This window comes from Lissotriton vulgaris, chromosome 10 (genome assembly GCF_964263255.1).
Source record: "Lissotriton vulgaris chromosome 10, aLisVul1.2, whole genome shotgun sequence".
Taxonomy (NCBI): Eukaryota; Metazoa; Chordata; class Amphibia; order Caudata; family Salamandridae; genus Lissotriton; species Lissotriton vulgaris.
Genome location: NC_141698.1, coordinates 857,074,026 through 857,097,257, shown reverse-complemented (window position 1 = coordinate 857,097,257; position 23,232 = coordinate 857,074,026). Strand labels below are relative to the sequence as shown.

The window sequence follows — 23,232 nt, the reverse complement described above, 5'->3', positions numbered from 1 at the left end:
TTTTACCCTTTTCAGCAAGGAAGTCGGTTGTTCATTACCTGGTTGCCTTTAGGCTTGACTATTACAATAGTCTCTTCTTGGGTCTGCTTAATTATCTGATCCAAAAGCTACAGGTGGCACAAAATACTGCTGATAGACTGGTACTTCAACTCCCCCATCAAAGCTCTTTCACAGAAGGTGTGTGGGAGCTCCATTGGTTACCAGTTGGTAAAGAGATTCTTTTTAATGTTTTAACTATTGTGTACAGGGCTCAATATTAAACTGGTCCCAAATTCCTTTCTGATTGGTTTGTTCCCTACCAGACACCGAGAACTTTAAGATCTGCCTGTAATAATCTTCTAGCTATCCAAAAGTTCAGGTTACAAACTGGGTGGTGGGAGTGGGGACGTACTTGGTGCAAAGACATGGAACAAGCTTTTGCTCGCTCAAAAGCAAGCTGCCACCATTGCTACTTCCAGAAAACTTCTGAAAATATGGCTGTTCAATCTATCTTAAGCATTTATTTTCCAGAGGGACAGGTTTAATTTTTTTGCTTCAGTGTTGTTAGTGCTGAAATGCCTCTCGAGGTGGTTGTTGCGCTTTACAAATGCTACGTTTATTGATTCATTTATTCAATATAAACTGATGTATAGAAGAAGCAAGAGCAAGATATTCAAGTAGCCTTCAGTTGTGCATCGCTGGAGAAGCAGGTGAGTTGGTTTGTCAGGAATTGCTTGATTCCTTCTAACATCAGGGACTTCATATACCTGATCATAACTTGAAACAAGCTTCTAGTTATTTCCATAGTCACACTGTCAGTCAGAGTTGCCACTTGAATCCAAGACTAAATCAGCTCATCCTAAACATTTGGTAAAATGCTTTGAGAGTGAAGGATTCTGTATTATTTTAGTATATTTATTTATTTTTAGGTTTTATACAGTGCTAGCTAGACCTTAAGTTATCAGAGTGCTTTACATATAATGTGAAATAATTTGTTTGAAGTACATATGTATAAACAAAGAAAAGTATTAGGCATCCAATGTAGTTACAATTTCCGTGCATCAAAACACCATAAGGTAATGGAGTAAGTGACAGAGTTAAAGCTGAAATAGTCAATTGCCTGCTGCAACAGGTCTAGCCAGTATGGGTGTGAGCTTTGGGAACATAGCTCGCTTTGTTTGCGTGTTGAAGTAGTTGTTGAGTAGTAGGTATTTATGGTCCCGTTTGAAGCAGGGAAAGAGGCATTTCCGTGGAGGTTTTGGGAGTGAGTTTGAGATCCTAGATGCATTTCCTGAGAATGAGCGTGTCTGGGCGGATTTCTTATTCAGTTTAGGGGGTATGAGAAGAAGTGAGTTGGAGCTTCTCAAATCCTGGCTCTTCCTGCTTTCAAAAGTTTGGTTTCTGGAAAGTTGGTGTTAAATGTATGAAGGGCTTTGTGGGCGATGCAAGCAGTCTTGTAGATGCATTTTCTTGAGGGCCAGAGAGATGTGCTCAAACCATTAAATACCTGTTAGGAGCCGGGCAGCCGTGTTGTGAACTACTCTTAGGGCAGCAATGTGATCTTTTGGAGTTCCTGTGAAGATGGTGTTGCCACAGTCGAGTTTCGAGAGGACTAAAGATTGCACAACCAGCTTTAAATCATCGATGTTCATGAGATTGTTTTAGTGTGCAGAGTGATTCTTTGACTGAGTTGTTGATATGCTCCTTCATTCACATGGTTTTGTCCAGGGTGATGCCCAAAGACTTTACAGACTAGACAATGTGATTGAGCAAGTTAGAGTGTCCAAATACTTGAGCCATTCTCTAATTGGTAGAGGATTGTTTTTTGGGTAGAAGAGTAGTAGTTCAGTTTTGCTGAGGTTCGACTTGAAGTTATTGGTATTAAGCCAAGTTTGTATATTGATTAGTGTGGCATTCAGATGTAGGATGTCAATGGATAATTTAATTTTGTAGTAGAGTTGGTTGACATCAACATATAGGTGATATCTGCCCCCTGCTTGTTTCAGAATAACTCAGAGAGAATTGAGCCTTGGGGTACACCATGTAGGACTGGTGTAGGTTTTGAGAGAAAATTGCTGATTTTTATTGGTTGGGAGTGATGTTGTAGGTAGGATGTGATCCATCTCAGGACTTTGTCAGTGATACCAATATGCGTCTTGAGTGTTTTGAGTAATGCTCAGTGATTTACTATATAAAAAGCATCACTGGCATAACAATAAAACAACCTGAATAACCTTCCTTCATTTAAATATCAACAACTATGTCACTAATTAGGTCATGATATAAACATAAAGGAAACAGATAACTCTTTAAGAAGAACTGAAGAGTTCCTATAGTAATGAATCAACAATGACATAATTTTTGTGTTGGATGCTGTTCTAAAACTCACCCCAATAATTTTGGAAAATATTATAGCAAACGCGGGTTGTGTGGCTCCATTGATAAGTGCACAGATGGTACCAACGACAAAGTATGGCCACTCAGACTTGTTCAACCTCATAACTTTTGCAAAGGAAACAGGAGGTACATTTTCGTTCTGAAAAACAGAATGAGTACTTTTTAATATTCATATATTTGAATAGATATTTTTTCATGATGTATTATTTTTATGGGATTGCAGTGATATAAATTCATTTAAAATACAAATGTTTTACTGAAGTAAATTAAAATAGTTCTCATAATGTTTTCTTATTTTTAAAAGCACTGAGAGCATAAACAGCAGCAAACTAAAATATTTTAATGTTAGAAAAGAATATATACCAGAAGTCTTTTCTTTTCTATCATTATACAATGCTGCTAAGATATGGAACCAACTCCCCCTCCATATTTGTATACAATCAAACAACTTGAATTTATGTAAGCAACTGAAAACTCTCCTTTTCCCTTGATAAGTTCGGCATCGGCATCTGCGTTGCTATCAGCGCTACGATGCCCTCGGGTAACCGGGCGCTTTATAAATGCTACCTCATTCATTCATTCATTCATAAACGTTTAAACTTTGTTTGGAAAAAGATGCAACTGTTAACAGATGTCAAGTAAGAGATGTGTGTAGTTGATTGAAGATTGGAAGTTGTGTACAGAAGGAGAGAGGATGAGGACACGGTGCCAGTGGGACGAGAATGTACCTGCAGCAAGGTGATCAGGGTCCAAGAGCAAATATAGAGGAACATGGCAGAACATGAGAGGCTCTGGAATACAGAACTGGTGGGAAGAGGGATTAATGGAACCAAAGAAGAAGTTAGAGGTCTTCCTTGCTGAAGACAACCAGGCAATTGAAGAGTGGATATGTTGAACAAAAACACAAAATGTCAATATCAATATGATGGGACATTTTTTCAAAAGTAGAAAAACAAAATAACAGTAATTAAAGAAAATATTTCTATATAACAAAAAGAAAAGTAAAAATCATACATAGCAATTATTAATTTTACCTCAGTTGCTAAGAGCTTAGACCCAAGAAGCAAATGTTTTAAAGGTATCGAGAGAATCCTCTTTCACGGTCTCTCATGTGCTGCAAATCTACTAAACACCAGCTGAAAGTCAAACACTTTTAAAGATAAAAACAATGAAGGGCCAGATTATAGTTTGGTCAGAGTGGAATTTACAGCAGTATTACAGCTCAGCCCAATGTTCCCTCACTTTGGAAGCAGAAAAACTAGACCCGATTTCATTGGCTGGAAAATCAACCTGGTTAAATGGCATTTCGCTCGGGCTGTACATATAACCCAGGCTCTGTTCTCACTTGACTCACTCCCATGACATGGGGCAGCATGGAATTCTCCCACAACAGCCACCAGCCGTGGCTGGCCCCTGGTGTTCTCCCTAACCGCTCCTTCCACCCTACACCTCCCTTTAATTGAATTTAAGACTTTCTCAGTAGGAAACGGAAGTAGATTTGACCTTGAAATGGGGACATAACATGCAGATTTGGACCAGTAATCCTGCATCCACATGTTCCTCCTCGTTCCGGGGACATACTCATTACAGCAAGATGTATATGCAGGAGCACCAGCCAGAATGGCTACTTGAAATCTAGGCACAAAAATCTTGCTACCTCGTAACTGCAGCCTAAGTGGCATGACACGGAATCGTTTTGGCTTTTATGTACGTGGAGAAGCTCAGAAATCAGAGAAGATCATCTGTTGGGGGAAATACTCTTGTGCGGGCAACTCAGTATGAGAATAAAGTACATCTAAATAAAGCCTAGGCATTGGCAACTCTTTGTCCTTATTGCTAGACTGAAGTTATCAATACTAGGCCTTATGCTTAAATCAGTATTGTAACAACATGCAATACAAATAATCTAGAGTAGCCACAAATGTTTCCAACAAATGCCATATCAAAAAGTCAAAATGTAAATACTCACAGGCTGAATAACTTCTACATCGATTTCTGCATCTTTCTCTTTTTTAAGGCTTCTTACGGAGGACTTCTTTCTCAGTAGCATTAACTCTGATGCTTTTGGTCCCATTCCTGTCGGACTGTTTTCGATATCCAAATCCATTTCTGCTACATCATCATATTCATTATTTACTACTGATGTCTGCAAAACGATGCAACACTATGTTAGCAATTGATTATATTACAAAAGGGAACATTTTTACAATCACTAATTGGGTCATTTAGAAGTTTGCAGGGTGGATGAACTACCATAATATAGTTAGCTCACCCGCCCAAAACCAGCACATTTTACAACAATGATGCCCCCTGCTCGTTCTGCAAGAAGAAACCTATGATCCATAGCATCATACATAATTAACAAAAGTAGGCATAATACACGAAACTCATCAATAGTTCTTTTTAGGTTACACTGAAATAAACATAATTACTGGGTCTACAGAAATCATGCTGGAATTGAAGACATTGGGATGTCTGGGTCATCTATCAAATACTTCTTGTATTACTACATTCAGGAAGTAGCATCAATGTGCTTTTAAACTTGAAAGACACCAAGCATACTCACGTCCAATAGTTCAAATTGTAATTCACATTGGATACGCCTAAATGTTGAACTTAGAAAAAAAAATATAACAATTGCTGTATGCCGCAGGATAATATTAAGGTACTAATTCAAGTTTCAGAACTTTCTGTGCTTTTAAGTATTCCCGAACAGTCAGGAAAGGTCAATAACGCTGATGCTACTCAAACCAAATTCAATGTGTGCTCCACACAATTGACTTGCTCCCTTAAAACACAATTTTCTGAATAAAGGCATTTTGGATATAAAAATGTAATATAAGTTGGAATGTAACTCAGGAACCCATGCCATTTAAAGATAAAACAGCAGCTTTCTCCTGGTGTACTTTCCTAAGTTGGGAAAGTACCCATATGTAAGAGTAAAACTGAGATATGTGTGTTTAGGTAGTACCTCCCAATCATGTTTGAAACAGCTATCATATTTCATTCAGGTATTGTGAGGCACTGAAGATTCCAATGAAATCCTTCTACATGTAAAACCGAGTAAGATAAGTGACTCTTTTACCACACAAATGCTTCTCTCAAACTTGATTAAGGACCAGATTTAGAAGTCAGCAGAGGGAATACCCCAACACAAATGTGATGAATATCCCATCCACCGTATTACGATCCCCATAGGATAGAATGTGATCATAATACGGGATGTCCTTTCAGCTTGCAATGCAGAAATACATAGTAAAACAATTTCACCTAAAGCACATTTGCAAAGTAAACTCTGAAATCACACAACAAAACAGGATTTCTCATAAAAAGTATCACTGAAGCACGGTCAATATATGGTCTTTTATGTGGTTGTGCGGGCTGTGAACATAGAACTTTTCTAATTAAAGTTGTTCAAAAATATTGAAGGATGTTGCTTCTCTGGATTAACAAATCCTACTTGAAATTGAAAATATAATGAACATTGCAAATTTCTTCGACCACACGATGAAAAGGCAACTATAATGAGAGCACAGATGAAAAGGAAAAATCGAGTTGTCCTTGCACTTGTAGTCATGCAATGCACATATTCTGTAAATGAAAAAGAATATACAGCATTACCTGCATGGTAACAAGTTTGAAGTAAACACCCTGCTTAGCCATCAGTTCATCATGTGTTCCCTGCTCCGTGATGACTCCGTCCTCAAAGGCAGCTATGACATTGGCATTTCGAATAGTAGATAAACGGTGTGCCACCACAATGGTAGTCCGACCTTCTCTAGCCTGAAAATAACCAAAAATATATATCTGAAATCAAGCCCAATAACTATGTAGCAAGTAAAAAAATAACAAAATGTTTCCTTTTCTTGCAAGTAAAATAACAAAGGAGTGGCAGTTGACCAGAGAGATTCTGCACCTAACCCGTTATCTCCATTGACATCTATTTATGATTCAATTATATATACAACTATATGCACTCCCTGCAGAGACCCACTGCCAAAGTGTCACACTAATCCAAGGTGAATCAGTAAAAATAAGTTCCAGAGGTACACCCCATTTAGAACAATTTACAAAGATTGAAAAATATTATCACAAAATTCCACAGTTGGTATAAATATTCTCTTTATTTTCTTTTTCTTTAAAATTGCTTAATATATATAAATAATTGTTGTGTCTTGTAAAGCGCACTGCTACCCGGAGGCCTCGTAGCGCTATAGACCGCTGGGGAACCCGTCCTGGCTTTCCCTGTGAGATAGTCCCTCCTGGGGGTCTCCAAGGTGAAACCAGGCATCCCCGGCGTTTGTGTGGGGCCGTTGTGGAGATGAGGCAAGCTAATGCCCAGAGTTGCCGAGTGTGCTCCCTGGTCGGAGTAGGCACCGATGCGAGAATTATCAGTCCGCTGATCCTGGTCCAAGACCCTGCCGCGTCGGGAATCGAACCCTGGTCCCGGGCCGTTCTCTGCACTCGGGTCTGCCGCCTCTAACCAGTGAGCCACACCTCTCCATAAACAGAGAAAACAGTCAACGTGTTTCGTCCATATACAAATGAACTTCTTCAGGACACAACAGTACTGAGGAATTCTATTGAATAATCCGTTTTCACAACAACAACCTGTTATTTGCATATGATACAACTGTCATTCCATTTGTAAGTCTTTCTGGAATATTCCATAAAAATATTAAAGAATTAGATTTTCCATTGCATTCCTTAGTCCATTGTCCATGAGCATCTTTTATTTTGTTTTCAAGAAATGGATGAAAGAGGGCTCATCTGCCCATTGTCAAGCACTGCAATTGGTGCCAAGTGGGAAACCGAACCAAAGAGGCCAAAAGAGATGGAGGAAACCTTGCGAGTACTTTGCACGCATGAGAAGCAAACAGATGCAGAATGTGTGCATTCCCTGGTTCACAAAGGGCATTGGTGTGCGCGTTTAAACATTTAGCCACATTCAAGTGAGCCACAGAGGGGGCTTGCATTTCTGTGCATGATGAGGAAGACCATAATCCCAACCAGAGAGAATGCAAGTGCGTCCTTCATTCATAAAGGATATCTGACCCCTTGAGCACTCTTTTGCTATATTCAAACTGCAAATCAGACAGTGACTATAACACCTGCTTTCTCTTAACTTATAGGTGAATTACAACCATCACCATACCTTGTCAGCACGTCTGCGCAGTTGCACTGATATGATTATAGGACATATGCGCTCACACAGGCTTGTCAGGGGAGTGCCCACAATATAACCAGCAAAACAAACAGCTTCATGTAGGGAGGGAGAAAGAAGCTGAAAAGGATGGTGTGTGACAGGAGACCCGCTATTGTTTTTATAGGGCTCGCCAACAGTCCGCTTCAGCTGTTAGTTGTAAAAATTCAATTATCTCTAATACATGAAAACAGAAGAGCCCCTAACTCTTGATTGGATGGCTTACTTGCATATCTCATTTCCCTGCTTCGTATTCAATTGCTTTCCTTCCTATTCTTTCCATGTCCGAACTCTGGAGCAACTGGACGACGGGTGTCCTTCCACTTCTTGCAATCACAGAACGGCTTTTTTTCTTTTAGCACCCCATCGAAGAGCATGAGTTAATTTTCTTGCTTCACCCATTTTATTGCTCCCTCCCTTTCCACCTCAAATATCCCCCATTCCCCATGTTGTTCCCACTCTTCCCCCACAGCTATTCCACTGCTTTTTCCCCTGACCTTTTATGAGAAAAAAACAACCTCTGCGCCTCTGTTGCTCATCTACCTCTCGCTCCTCTTGCCGTTTGGTGGTGCTAACTTTCTTGGCCCTACTCCCACCTGCTCCTCCATTGCCCTTCACCTTAGTATTATTTTTTAATATATTTCATTTATTTATTTGTTGGGGGGCTAGCATCTGCAATTTACTTATGTACCACTCCTTTCTTAACTAGTGCTTTTACACACATTTTATGAAAAAAAATTATTTGCTGCTCAAAGGGAGGTGTCTGCCATATTGAAATGATAAAAAACAAACAAAACCTAAATAGCGGTTTCATCATTCTGTATGTAAGTGAATGCATGTATATACCATCATGCTGGGACTCTGTAGCACCATTACAAATATGCGCTCATGCCTTATGATGCATACATGCACACTTTATTCCTTTTAGCTCTGGATTTTTAGACAGGTTTAGCTGTCTCACCAGACCATTGTTTTCCTTAAAATGCATATATAGATACACAGCAGCTATTGGTTATTTGGCTTGATCTACTGGTCTGTTATATTGTCATTCACCTTTTGTTTCAGCCGACCACAGCATACAGCAGTGGGCAATAAGTCAGCCTACTTTACCCACTGACCACCTTCACTTTGAATGACAGCACAAAGTCTCTGCACATATTCACATCCGCCTAAAAATAGCCCCTTTCTCTTCAGACAAAGCTGGTTCAATTGTGTTTTTTAATTTATCTATCTTTTATCTCAACTTTAAATATTCTCTATTTTGCCCAAACTTTAGGTGCCCAGTTCAATGGTGATGTATTTACCACCTCTTTTTTAGGTCAAGCCTAGGCAGCGCACATGCACTGTCTTCGAGACATGCTGTATTTATTGTATGGGCTTTGGACACACCCCTCCCGTTCATTGGATCCGTGTAGTGCCCCTCCTAAAATCTTGATTTTCTATGGTCCCTTTGTAGTCTTTGTCCTGCCTCTTAGCTCTTTGTTTCCACCCTGGAGACTGACCCTGTTACATGAATAAGGTCACTTTCTTATCATATAGGAAGAAATGGGCACTACTTTTTCTGTTTTGACTCAGCTCGCAGTGCCATCCCCCACCACCTCCCGCCTATCACTGCGTTCCTGCATGTTGCTGCTTGTATACGACAACCGTAGACTAATACTCACAGGGGAAGGCACAGCCATATTGATTAGTAACCGCCAGTCAAGTCTTAGTTGTATGAGAAAGGGCAGAACTATGAAAGCCTGAGTAAGTACGACGCAGGCTTGAGTTTTTATTAAAAAACTTTCTCTTAAAAGTGAGTGTCTTCATATTTTTTAATGTATATGTTTGTTTTCAATTTCATATGTTTGATTTCATTCCTTTTTTTAACTGTATTAGTGTTTTTTATATTTGTAAACAGAATTAAGTTGGTTGTTACTACTTATCAGTAGGCTATACGTTACTCTTTAAAGACTGGTACTTCGATGATGCCTAAGTTTACTTTCTGATTGCAGCAAACGTGCTGTACATTATGCTTTAGCCATTTTTGCGTTGGGATTGTGCAAGCACAAATAAATGAGGACACAACTGATTTTTTTTCTTTTTAGATTACGCCTAGGCAGCATACTGATAAAGCGCTCTTATGCCCTTGGCCTAATACCCTCTGTAAGTTTGTCCTAAATGGCAGTTTAGCAGTGCTTGCCTTCTGCAATTTTATTTCCATCACAGGAAACAGGGCTCCCGTATACATAAATACTTCTCCTACAATTTGCCACTGTTGCTACATTTCGTCTAAATGTTAACTAAATAAACAAAACGCATAGAAAACATTTCTTGTAAGAAGGGTTCTTCATAACTATTGCTGTGGCTACACTTCCCCCATAGGGACCACTTGTGCTGATACTCATTTTCATAGGATTAGGCATGTAGTGGAACTGGACGGAAGAAGCATATGTAACATACAGAGGGCTAGTTCTCAGCGTTCCAAGTGGTAACCTAGTCAAGTCTAACTTGACTCTATCATCTATCAATATCTATCATCTATCACTCTATCTAACTTCAACCTTTCATCACCCTATCCCATCAAGACTCACTCTTACTCAACCTCAGGCTAGCCCTTGGCTCTAAAACAATCCTGACAGACTGGAAATAAACTACAGAAACTTCCTACGAGGGATGGTGGAACATTTTATGTGCCACTAGAGGTGCTGAAAATATCATGTACAAAAAAGCACACAACACCACTGGCTCACAAGGCTTATGGGACTCATCTGACAATGATCTTCAGAAGATCAACCCTCCTTAAGGGCAAATACCACAAGCACACACCCTAGGCCTTGCAAACCTGCGGTCACTAAAACCCTTATAGTTTTGAAGATAAATCAGGGGATCAAACCCCACTCTTCTCTTGACCCCTTTTTTCACTCTCTCTCTCTCTCTACTCTAGCTCTTCTTTTCTTCAATTCACTCTACAACCAACTAGTGTATACCAATATCTTGCCTGTGGGTCTGTCGTCTTTTTTGACACCCCATGAACTACCTATAATAGCCCGTAAATGCCACCTTTGTTATTATTAGAGCAGCCTACAAATCCAGATTTAATGAAATGCGTTGCTACTCTACAACAGAGTTCTTCAATCTGTGGGGCGCGACCCCCTGGCGCGACACCGTCTCAGGGGTGGCGCGCACTCCTCCGTAAATCTCACCTTTGTCCTCTACTGATTGAAGAAACAAACGGCAGAGTGGAGCTGCAGGGGCCCGAAGAAGGGGTGAAAACCAATAAAGACTCATTAACAAGAAAAAGGTCTTTTAAAGACCTGTGAAATATTCGTGGCTGTGTGCACAGGAAGCTGTTTCATCCAGGCTGCCACACACTGGGTTTGTGGGGGGGGGGGGCTATCCTGGTTAATTCATACAGCTGAAATACTTTAGCTGCAGTGGGAGGCAAGGAGCCCCCTTTTCTAAAACTGAAAGCAACTATTTCAGAGCAGAGGAGACTTTTTGTCTCACACTGCAGATGAAATGAATATCTGTTACTTGCTTTCAGTTTTAGCAGGGAAGGCTTCCTTCCTCCCACTGCAGCTGAAGCATTTCAGCTCTAGGAATTTAACCCCGTCCAGGGAGGAACAGCTCTTCCCAGAAAGGCGACAATGTTGCTTTTTAAATTAAGCTGGCAGGAGCACAATGATCACAGGGCTAAAAGGGCTTTAAGTTGCCGAAAGACAAATCCTAGTCAGGTTTTTTAAACAGCCTGCAAATTGCTTCTCTTGACACTAAATATGGGTTATAAAGAAGTATGTATTCATTTATGATGTGACTTTTCTGTCTTTATTCCCTTTTATTATCAGTCATTTCATTCAGGCAGTCCTAAAACACAATTTAAAGTGCTCTCTATTTATATTTGCTGTTCGGAGTAGCACAGCTAAGTGCTGAAAATAGAGCTTTAGGTGACTGCTTATTTTTGTACAAACTGGGACATCAAAATAATGAGCTGGCAACCCTAATCATAAAACTGGAAATTTGTTGCAAGATCAGCCCAGTATTTATTTCCTCCACCCTCGATCCCTGGTTAATGCCATAATTGCAATAGCAATAGTTTAACATATCTGAAACCCTGCGCTGCCGTCAATAGCATGCTGAGTTACTGCAAGTGTCAGGGAATTCACCCTGCATTCAGACCACTTGCTCCTCATTCTCGCCCTTCACTTTCATGCTCACCCTGCACTCACAGCGATCACAATTCCCTCATACTGACCCCCATGCACTCACACCATTCACCCTGCACTCAGTGATAACTCTGCTCTCACAATGCACTTCCGCAGTTTTCCCTGTACCTCAACCTGTAGCCACACAAGCACACTACACACCCTGCTCTCATGTGACACTTAACTCACCTGTCCCCCTCACTGCTCAATCTGCAATCTCACTTAAACAAGCCCATCACTAACAATGCATTCATTAGTCCTACTCTGCACTAACATGCGCACCCAAATTCATATGGTCACCTCAGTCACCCTGCAGTCACTCCACTTACCCTACTCTCACACTGTTGCATACCTCACTGTGCACTCACATGAGCACTCCTGCCAACCTCACAGCACAGAGGGTTAATGTGCCTGCTACAAAGAAGGTGTACCATGCAGATCAAAGAACTGAGGGGCATATGTTCAAGTAAGTTGCAGAGTGAGGCGTTAGCAGTCATGGGTTAAAGCCTCTCTCCGCCACTTCAGAAACGGAAGGGTGCACCATATTTACAACAATATGGTGCAGCCTTGCATTTCCCCTGCGCTGGCGCTACACTTAGCAGTATAGCGCCAATGCAGACACCATTGCGACATAGTGCAAGGGTGTCTGGGTGCAGGGAAAATATTGTTTATGTTCAGGAGGGGACCTTCCTGTACATAAACAATCTTTAAATGCCATTTGTCTCACTTCCATGTGTGCTGCTTAATGCAGCACACACAGAAATCACAAAATTGATTTTTTTTAAAGAGTACAAATACAAGGCATTTTGCTTTTTCCATGTGTGCTGTACAAGGCAGCACACATGGATGAATCAAAAATGAGGAGAAATAATGCATTTCTCCTAGTTTCGCCAGCTTAAGACCAGGTTTTCCCTGTTCTTAATTTTAATGCTGCCTCACTTTTATGCTGCCCTTGTAAATAGGGCGCAACATCAAAATCAGTGTCTATTGCAGTGAAACGCCCACTGCAACACCCACTGCCCACCCTTTCACGCTAAGCATAGTATGAAAGAGGGCCTTATTTACAAGGCAGCGTTAAGCCAAGTCTATAGGGGCTTGTACATATGCCCCTGAGTATGATGAAACTATGATTAGCACCATAAAAAAATATATATGTTTGCCAGAAAGGTGCTATAGAGAGATGAGGTGTATTGTTGGTGAGTGGTAGTGAGGGAATTCATGGAGAAGGAGGAAACACTCATTATTTTGAACATTATTTGCCTGATATGGCCCGGGATATGCGGGTGGCGGTCGATTATGTAGTGTACCAGATTCCAGAAATTTCTGTCAGGTGGTGGGGGGGCCCGACATTTAAAAAAATTCAGCTGGTGGGGCTCAACCTTCAAAAGTTTGAAGACCTCTGATCTAATGTTACAAACAGCGTAACTAATTTATGCAAGGTAGTGTAATGTATTGTCGAACTAAAATGAAACTCTATTCTGCCATACATTATATCTTGCTGTGTGCAAGCACAACTCAGTTTATATCGGTTTACTGCTTATCTGCCCCTCTTAACAATAAAATAATAAAATGTTTGAACAAAAAAGTCTGATTTCACTTTCTATTTATTGTCACTTGAAACCCTTGGAGAAACCTATCCTGTGACAGCTACCCATCTATAATTGTATGTTTTCAACATGCTCTTTCTATGTGACGTACAATGGCATTTGTAATATAAGTGCTTACAATATGTACATAAGGACACCTCTGAAATCTGCGACTGACACTGATGCAGTTTGTCACTGCACAAGTACTACAGCCCGTAACTACTTGCAATTTATGAGACTAGAGCACTGATGGAATGGCAAGGGAGTACCCTTTCCACTAACATGATAGTCCGCCCACCGGATTTAAATGCGGGCGGACCTTTGGGGTAACGACTGAGGAGACAATGTCTTCCCTGTGGTTACACCACTTTGACAGTCTGACAAAGAAAGGGCTGTCGGAGGTTGGCATGGGATCCACCCACCTCATTTATATGGAAGGACAGAGAGGTCAGTTTTCATGGCTGCTTCCTGCCAGGAAACTGCAAAATACCTCTCCTGCCATGGGATCTTTAGCTGAGGCACCTGTTTTTACATAGTTTTAATCTTACCTAGATCCAAGTAAACTTCCTCTCCTCCTAGTTATCTTCTGTTTCTAGAGATGGATATACACATCTCAATCTCCTAAGTGTGGACTTCAATGTTGGTCATGCTTCAAATTGTTCTCATATGACATGTTTCACCATGGTGTTTTGACAGTGACTATTCCACAACTATACTTTAATATATTAATATCAAATCAGGAGGCACTCAAATTGTAGTCATTTACATACATTTCCGAATAGGTGCATTGATCTTCAAAAGTCTTCTTTATTAAAACACAAATGTGTTTCGCTCCCAACACAACTTCTTTAAGGGTAAGAAATGCCCTGTGCTACCAAACGTTTCAGCAACATCACTTGTATCAGTACAGCTATCCTGGTAACATAAACTTTTGATACTATACGTCTCGACTATGGCTTCTACTTGGTGTTCTACAATTTCATGCATGACTACGATTAAACATTGGACTCTCTTCCATTGACATCATACACATTTTTGTTAATCAAAATACATTAATACTAAACATTGTGACAAGTGAAAGTTTGAAGGCCAAGTGCAGATACGCCAGGCTGATATGACTTGTAGCCCTAAAGAAGCTCCATGTGTTAGGAGTGAAATGCGCTACTGTTTTTATGCGGTGTTCAATAAGAAGACCTCTGAAGATCAACACACCATTGTCACTATATGGGAATGAGTGTTTCTTTATTTGCTATTATTTTTTCAGCTTCAGCAACAGTATCTCTAGGAACTGGGTGGTGTTCAGGGTGTGCACACACTCACTGTTTGGGACTGACTTTGGGAGCGTTGTTCCACACCCATTACATGCAATGTCAATTACTATATTTTCGTGTGTTTCGAAATATGTAGATCTCTGTATTTAGGGTGAGTATGCCAAATGGTTTAGGGGTGAAATTTGAGTCCAAAATTAAAATATGATTGAATGAGAATAGCTGATCGTTTTAGCCCCTTCATTTAGTTTTGCACTTCAATATCTTAATTCTAAAAAGGGCTTGCTGCATGGCCATGTGGGAGAAGGGAGGCACTCCCCAGGCCCAAGCAGGACTTAGGTGAAATAACTCTCATTCACAGAATAATTGCCTACACTTGGTTTGGCCACAGGTTCCAAAAACTCCACTTTAAATTCTTATATTATATGGGAGCCTGCAATCTGTGTATACTAGTCTGTCTCCAATTTCCTTGTTCCAGGCAACTAGTGACATCTCTAATCACCTGCAGTAAGGAAATGATGTAGCTGCATTACAGATGACTTCTGATGTTGCTGCCAGAGTCAGCAGCCAGGGTGAAAGGCAGATCACCGGGCATTATTTCAGCTGCAGTTTAAACAAGGAAAACACGTTTTTCTAAAAAGAAATAGTGATCAGTAGAAAGGTGATAATCATGGCAACATGTTCAGTTTTTTCCCATGCTATAGGCCATTAACACAGTTAAATCTCTGCACGTTCCTACACAACCTTTTTTTAATCTACATTAAAATGATTCTAATATATTTTTGCAAAAATTACAAACTGATTTTTAGTGTGTTTCATTTTGCAGTACAGATTCTGCTTTTATTCCTCACATCCGCAATGAACATGAAAGCAATACACCAAGGAATTACATGGTTTGTGGGAAGATGATGATGTGACTATGTATTTAAGGAATACAATATTCTGTGCCTTTCAATAAAAATAGATTTTGTAGTTCTATGACATTATAAAAGAACTCTGCCTTTGTCCTTGTTCTTATATATGATCATTTAATTCCTAAGTGACTTGCAATATCCTTATATTGTACAGCAGGGGGATACTTTATTCCATTCATGACAACCTGTAAAATAACCTCCTTTGTGAGATGGCAGTAACATACCTCTCTCCTCTGCAAAGGCACCAGGTTGTCCTCCTGCATTCAATAAAAAGATATTAGGCCCAGGGAATGGGACCTCTAAGTATGATCCTGGCCCAACAGCACTCTCCACATCACCCACTGGACATTATTTTCAAACACCACTTTTTTATTTCTCTTTTTTGCATTTTAGGAATTTCCATAGAAGATGCAACATTTGAGTTGTTTTCCTTCTCTCTATACTAATTAGGAAATGCATCAAGATGCTTATAGCAATATTGCGGATTTTCATCTCGATACTATTTAAATAAGGACATTTGTTTGTTGTCAGCGGAAAGGTTAATGGTCACTATAATAGTAGCCAATGGTCACTATGAAATCTTTGCTGTCTGTCAGTTGAACTGCTGCCTATGTTTTTCAGGGGAGAGGACTCATGTTTGATAAGCAATATCGGATTAGCATTTGTAACAGATCTAGCAACACTGTCTCTAAGGGTGCTCCCATTTGATGATTGTTTTGTATATGTTTACACTCTTTGTCTTTGTGTGACTTGTTGTGCCAACATTGCTAGGGGGGTTTGAAAAAGGATTCTTTTTTAACTGATCATATTGTTTTTAACCAATATAGTTTGCATGCATGTACTATGGGGATATGACATATAAGTTGGGTACTTACATGTGCTTTTATTTATATTAAAGCTTTATGTAAATGTTTTCCTTGGTGATATGTATTAAACACTGCAGAACCCCAATTGGAGGGGGAAAGAATTGATTGTCTAACTGGCGTAGCTGATTGATCAAATCTATTGTGTGACGCAATAGTTGCAAGGGAGTTTTTTATTCTACTGATTTGAAGTGCACTGTTCCTTTGGTGTAGGGGCCCCTCTAATGTTTTTCTATAATGCTCTGAGGTTTCACACACCACCTGTTACCTTGCTAGGCTAGGGGGGCAAATGGTGCACTGTGAACCAGCCAGTAATGAGGCCTACATATCCTTATGGTGTGAGGAATCAGACCAGCACAGTTTTGACATTTATGTTGTCCAACAAACTCACAGTTTTACTAAGGAAGTGTAAGCTGCGTGACAAGACAATCTGTTATAATCTATTAGAGTGGGTCTGTTAACTGTCAATGGAACTGCATTCTACCATCTCATTGTAATCTCTGTGAGAACATCTACTGACTGTCATTAGAACTGCTATCTTCCACCTAACAATCTATGGAATAGCATCTGTGAACTCTCAGTGGAGCTGTAGGAGGACAACTGTTTGTTCTTTGATGACATCTGTTGGCTGTGACAAAAAACGAAGCCCTTCAACTCCATACAATAGGAAATAGGATGCAATCTTAGAGGTGTAATGGATTATATGCTGACTGTACCTAACGTGATTGCACAAATTATGCTACTGGTATAGTAATTTGTGATGAAATCTGTAATGCCATTTGAACAGTCATGATTACTGCATTGTAGTTATGCAGCTTAACCATGACTAACCAATTTCAGTGGCGTTTAGGTTTAATATTGGCCACAACACCCCTTTAACTGTAGTTTTTCAATATTTTTAGGCTAATATTATTAATAAATGAAAATATTTTGATCACATACACTTTTGGCATTGTCTGATAAATTTTCCATACATTTTGAAAAAAGAGAGATGCAAGCACTCAATTTAGGGAGCTTTTAGGGAGAAATAATTCGAGAAATACTGGATAAAAGGCCAGCGGATAGTGCAGTGTTTGGTACTGTACATGTACAGGATGCTTCTTGGCCAACAACCTTGTCCTGTGCTCAGTAGCTGCAGAGGAGAGCCTCCAGCCGTGCCCTCCAAGAACTTAACGGTACAAAAGGGGGTGGTGATGGACAGGAAGGCATGGCTTATCAGTTCGGGCTGGACTGTTCCCATGAGGCACAGGGTCAGACTGATTTGCATATGGCCATGTCTGAACTGGGGTGGCAGAGTGGGCTAAAGAACGGCGATGGATTAAACCCAGATCTGTTGACTGGGTGTGAGTGTTTGGTTCAGATGCTCCGTCCATCACCACCCCCTTTTGTACCGCTCCAAGAACTTAAGGCATGGATATTTTGGACAGGGCATGGGTACAGCCATGCTGTGTCCTGTACTCACAGGGCATGACCTGAAGGAAGCAACGGGTTACAAAACCCATAAATATACTGAAAAAAGTAAAAAGGGACTTCAAGGATCTTTATGTTAATGAAACAGACATATTTCTGTAAATGTCAGTCATTGTTTGCTACATACCCACAACTCTCACCTAATGAATTGTTCATGACCTTATAAGGCTTCACAAATGAAATTACATATTTCATTGATGACATCACATGTGACACTATGAGGTACATAACTGACAGCCAGCCACGCTGAATGTCTCTAACATACCTCCATGTAGCGTTCAAAAGGTTTTTACCACAGATTAGCTACTAATGACATGTTACTAACACCACAATGTAACTGTGAAACTGTAATAGCAAGCACTATATGAAAAATGATCTATTATAATTCTATAAAAGGAAATCAAAATGTTGTTCTATTACAATTTATTTTTACTACTAGTTTTAATGTTTTAGATACCCATATTGTATCACTGTAAATATGAACAACATAATAACGTTTGGAACCCAAATGTGAAAGTGTTTACCAGTGTTCATAAGTGTCCAGATCTTCAGATATTGAATAAAAACTATTTACCTCCATGCACTGCCATAGCCGAATACATGATCATTTGGTATTCGGCAAAATATTAACATATGCTATTCAGCAAACCACAAGTTAAAAGCACAGTTTCACTCCACTTAGTTTTAAGTTAAAACTGGTTTCTTAACCACATCAATGCTTAGGAAATTCATCGTCAATGCTGAATTTTTTTAAATCCCATTGTTCATGACGAGCTCAGCTCGTCATGAGTGTATGGAGGTGTACATCATGACGAGCTGAGCTCGTCATGAGCGTCCAAGGAGTTAACAGAACAGGAGGCATAAAGGTAATCAGATCTGGGGCTGCATTATGTATATGGCACACTTTAACGGTTTGGGCAATGGTGCACCTTTCAAAAGGTGCGCGTTGGAAAAGAGGGACAATGCGCCATATTAGAAACAAGGGCAGCTGTAAACTCGGACTGCCCTTCGGACAATAAATTAAAGTGAAATACCCATCAGTTATTTTAAAGCCACTCCGTGTTTCACCGTGCAGGAGGTATGTTGCCTGCCCTTTGAAGACGGGTGAGAGATCCCGCTGCACGCCAATTCAGTGAGTGACTGCACCCGCCCGCAGGGGGATGTCTGAGGGGTCGAGAGGACGCATTTTCTCCCCTCCAGAGGGCTGCCTTTGGAGGCGCACTGGAAGTGTGGTACATTTTGGTGCTGCACTTTCAGCGCATATTTGCCACTGCTCCCATGTCCATAGTATGGCAAGGGGCAGAGGCAAAGTGATTCCCCCATGCAAATCATGGAATCCCCTCTCATAATAGTGCTGGTGCTACATGTGCACCAGCACTATCAGTGTCACAGAAAGGGGCAAACAAGTTTCTGCTGCCTTGTTATGCCCACAGGGACCAAGCATTGTAGGTTTGGGGCATCAAGGGGCTTAACAGGGTTTTTTACCCCACCTCCTGAGATTTTGTTTCTAGGTGCTGACCTGGCAAGATCCAGGAAAATTAAATAATAGCACATTACTAAAACACCTTTGATGTGTTGATTCTTAAGAATAATGCTACCCGTCGCAGATCACTAGAAAAATTGAACTATAAAGGGACAGCTCTTCCTGATTACTTAGCTAAAGAGATCAACGTTTTTTACATGAAGCCTCATGTTGCAGCAACACAATCGAATATAGGTTCAAGTAATGCAAAAATAGCAACCTTGTCCAGTGCCGCTTGCACAACTGATTCACTTTCTGTGTCCAGGGCAGAGGTGGCTTCATCCAGCAGAAGTATCTTTGGTCTGCGAACTAGTGCCCGGGCAATGGCGATTCGCTGCTTCTGTCCTCCACTCAATTGGGTTCCTCTGCTTCCTACCAAGGTGTCAAATTTCTGTAATGATAACCACAATATTTTAGTATTGGCAAGGTCCGTTTGCTGGAACATGCTGTAGCTATTTTGTAGGGAATTTATTTCCACTGGTGCTTTAATCTAGTATAGTTTAATGCTGAAGGTGAATGGTGGCCCATGAAGTAGCCAATTTTTGGTGTGCGTCAGCAAGCAAAAGACCAATAACCATGAAATAAATCCCATTATTTTTCAGGTGAAATACAGCACACTTAAAAGTATATATTAACCGTTTATGGGACAAAAGACAATAACAAACCAAAAATCATTCAATTACCAGAGGGATCTAGAGCAAAACAAACATTCACTGCCCTCTTCACTTCCATATATAACTAACTCAAAGCTGCACAGGGAGCAGAGTGTGGTCTTATGGTACATCAACACATTTCATGGCTCAATAATTACAGAAAATTAACGTTGGGAATATACAACTCCCCCGTCCATTAATCTACTTTTTCAAATTACAGGAAGAAACATAAGAAAAATACAAGTGCACTAACTGGAAGGCACTTTTTAGCAATGCAGATTCTAGAAATTAAATGGAATCTGTAGGATTTCTGTCCAATCAGACTGCAGCCCTACAGCCCACATAGTAGTTTTGTCACATCGCTCAGTTAATCCCAGGGAGAAATACTCCCATTTTAGCATGTACAGTTTCTTAAATTGCCCTCTCTTCCACACAATGACCGTTGACACATTTCCGTGCACGACAGTGCATGACAGTGCATGACTAGTTTCTTTGAAACTAAATTACTTACAAATGCCACTTTGTAGGAACACTTTTGCGACACATCAAACATCTTGACGAGGCCTTAACACACATTGTGTACATGTGGTTGTTTGTTATTCGTCCATGAGGCAGTGCAGCAATCAATAGATCATAAACAATGTCGGCCTGGCAGAGGTCTTGACTTGGGAGCAAGGACGCTTTTGCTTATAAATAAACAAGCATTTCTGGGTTTGGGCAGGGGTGCACTTGTTGTTATTGCAAGGTCGCTGCACAAGGAAATTTCAGCCCAGCGGATTGCTGTTCCCTCTGTGAGAAGGGATGTCCAACCTGTGACCAAGACGGGGACCTACATACTTTCCCTTCAGGTAATGGTAGTTGGATCACCCAATAGTGGATTCTTGGCAGAACACACACACGCTAGACAACTAGGTTAGGGAATTCATAGTAGTACGCTATACCTAGTCCTTATATGCTCGCATATATATATATTGTTCTAGCATGATGGTGGAACTATTAATTCTGTTCACTGCCCTCATACTGCTTGGCACATAAATATGCTTCTGTCTATTGATCATTGCATAGCATGTAATCTATACAAGAATCACAATGGTTCAACAAATATTGAAAACACCCCTCTATGTATTCCATGTATATTTCTCTGAGAGAGTGACTGAGCGTAAAGGTTCTACATCTGTTACCACAATTCCTGAGGGGATCAGGGTTGTCATGTCCTGTGGTTGCCCAAGCCATTTGCTATGTGTCTAGATTTTGGGGGTGCTTATGATGGCACTGTGAGCTAGCTGGTCTATAGGAAAACACATCATGAGGGGCTGCTCGAAATCAGTCTGACACCATCCAAATGTTTACGATGTCCAGAAAATGAGAAGTTCCTACTGGAAAGGGGAAACTACACAACAGTTTGTGTGCGTGTATATATATATATACATGTGCCCAGGGTCCAGTCTGAAAGTTGCTGGCACGTTTCTGTTAAAGGCAGTGTCGGCTGCCTTAAAACCTATGTAATGAGCCTTGATCCTGTCAGGTACTGGTTGAGCAGGGTGCTCACAGCAGAAAACAAACAAAACACAACCCAACCAGAAGTACATTCCTTTGCAATGTTATCTACGCGGCTTCCCTGAAAGAGAACATGACTGTATCAGGCTTTTACAGATTAAACAGAATTGTAAAGAAGAAACAAGCCTCCAAGCACATGTAAATATGTCCAAACTACAATTGTATAATTATTCCAGAAGTCAATGTATTCCTCATGTTCTTTCTTCAATTGTTCAATGCCCGCAGCCAGCGACATGTATTTTGTCACTAGGGAAATGCACCCCACAACTTCCTCAGGGCTTCGTCAAATTATCCAAGGCTCTAGCCGAGACAGTGATTATGCACAGGGCTGGGTGCACCAACAGTACTAGAGTGTTATGACATGAATATTAATGCTCCCCAATCTTTCCATGATACCCAGAAGGTCCGCTATTGGCCGAATCAATGAATGTCTGTATAGCTGCACTCAAAGTAAACAAGTACTTTGAGGCAAGTGCCCCCTTATTACCTAAGGGATAGAGTCTCTGGGGCCTTTTAAGGCTTGGGTTGGGGGGGCACAAGCCCCCTCCCCTCCCTTTTCATTGGAGCTGGCCCCAGGGTTGAATGGGTCCCTGGGGCAATTTAAGGGTCTGAGAGGGGGCTTCACAGCCCCTCCCCTTAATATATATGTTTTGGCCCTAGAAGATAGGGTCCTTGGAGCCTGGAAGGCCAACCCTGGACTGTGCACGGTGTGGGTGTAGCAGCTTGCTGCGGGTTTGGCCATAGGTACTGGGGGCAGGGCAAGCCCTGTGGCCACCCCAACCCCATTGGGGTTGGCTGCCTGTGGGGAGTTGGCACCGACAAAGACCCTGCGGCTAACCTCATGCCACTTATGACCAAAGGGTTGGCTGCCTTTGGTGAGTTGGACAAAGGGCCTGGTTGTAAGCCAAGCCCTGCGGTCAACCCCATGCTGCACGAAATGAAAGGCCAAGCACAACATGGGGCTGGCAGCCTGCAGGGGGAGGGGGATTGGAGGCATCAGAGTGGGTGGACCACAGGCCTAGCCACAGGTCAAGAACTGTTGCCAACTCCCTGCTGTGCATGGCAGAAGGCTATGTCCAGCATGGAGTTGGCTGCCAGTGAGAAAAAAAACAAAGGTTAAAGTAACATTACAGTTAGGTATGATGAAAAAGCTCTGTTTTGTGTTTGAAAAAACCTTAGAAATTCACTGAAAAAAAACAAAGGCTGTAGTAATGTTATCGTTAGGTGACTATGTCCGTGACAGCAATCACGTTTTGAACACAAACAAAACACCAGTTATAGTTAGCAGAGCTAACTATTACTTGCCCCCAGCCAGGTATCATTTATGATCTCACACATTACACCACTGATAACATCTCAAATGACATAAGGCTGGATTATGGTAACGCTGTATACACAGGGATTTCTGACAAACTCTTGAGGAAACTTCAGGTGGTTTTAAATGATGCAGCAAGGCTGATCTTTAAACTGCCAAGAAGAGCAAATGCCACCCCCCTGCTACAACAGTTACATTGGCTCCCTATCAAGCAGTGGGTCGGGTTCAAGGATCTGTGCATTGCACACAAAGCACAGTATGGAGTAGCGCCCAAATACATCAAGGATCACATGAAGCCCTACGTGCCTGGACGTTATCTCC

At 41.0% G+C, this 23,232-nt stretch overlaps 1 protein-coding gene across 2 annotated transcripts in view; it reads right to left on the bottom strand.

Moving 5' to 3' along the window:
- Positions 1-23,232, bottom strand: part of LOC147688904 (ATP-dependent translocase ABCB1-like) — a 509,764-nt gene that overhangs the window by 144,078 nt on the left and 342,454 nt on the right. For both annotated transcript variants that reach the window (XM_086941799.1, XM_086941800.1), the window contains exons 14-17: positions 19,607-19,777; positions 5,998-6,159; positions 4,346-4,522; positions 2,369-2,515 (exon numbers count right to left, since the gene is read on the bottom strand). In XM_086941799.1, the coding sequence (XP_086797925.1) occupies positions 2,369-2,515; positions 4,346-4,522; positions 5,998-6,159; positions 19,607-19,777 (657 nt within the window). The remainder of the gene's footprint in view (positions 1-2,368; positions 2,516-4,345; positions 4,523-5,997; positions 6,160-19,606; positions 19,778-23,232) is intronic.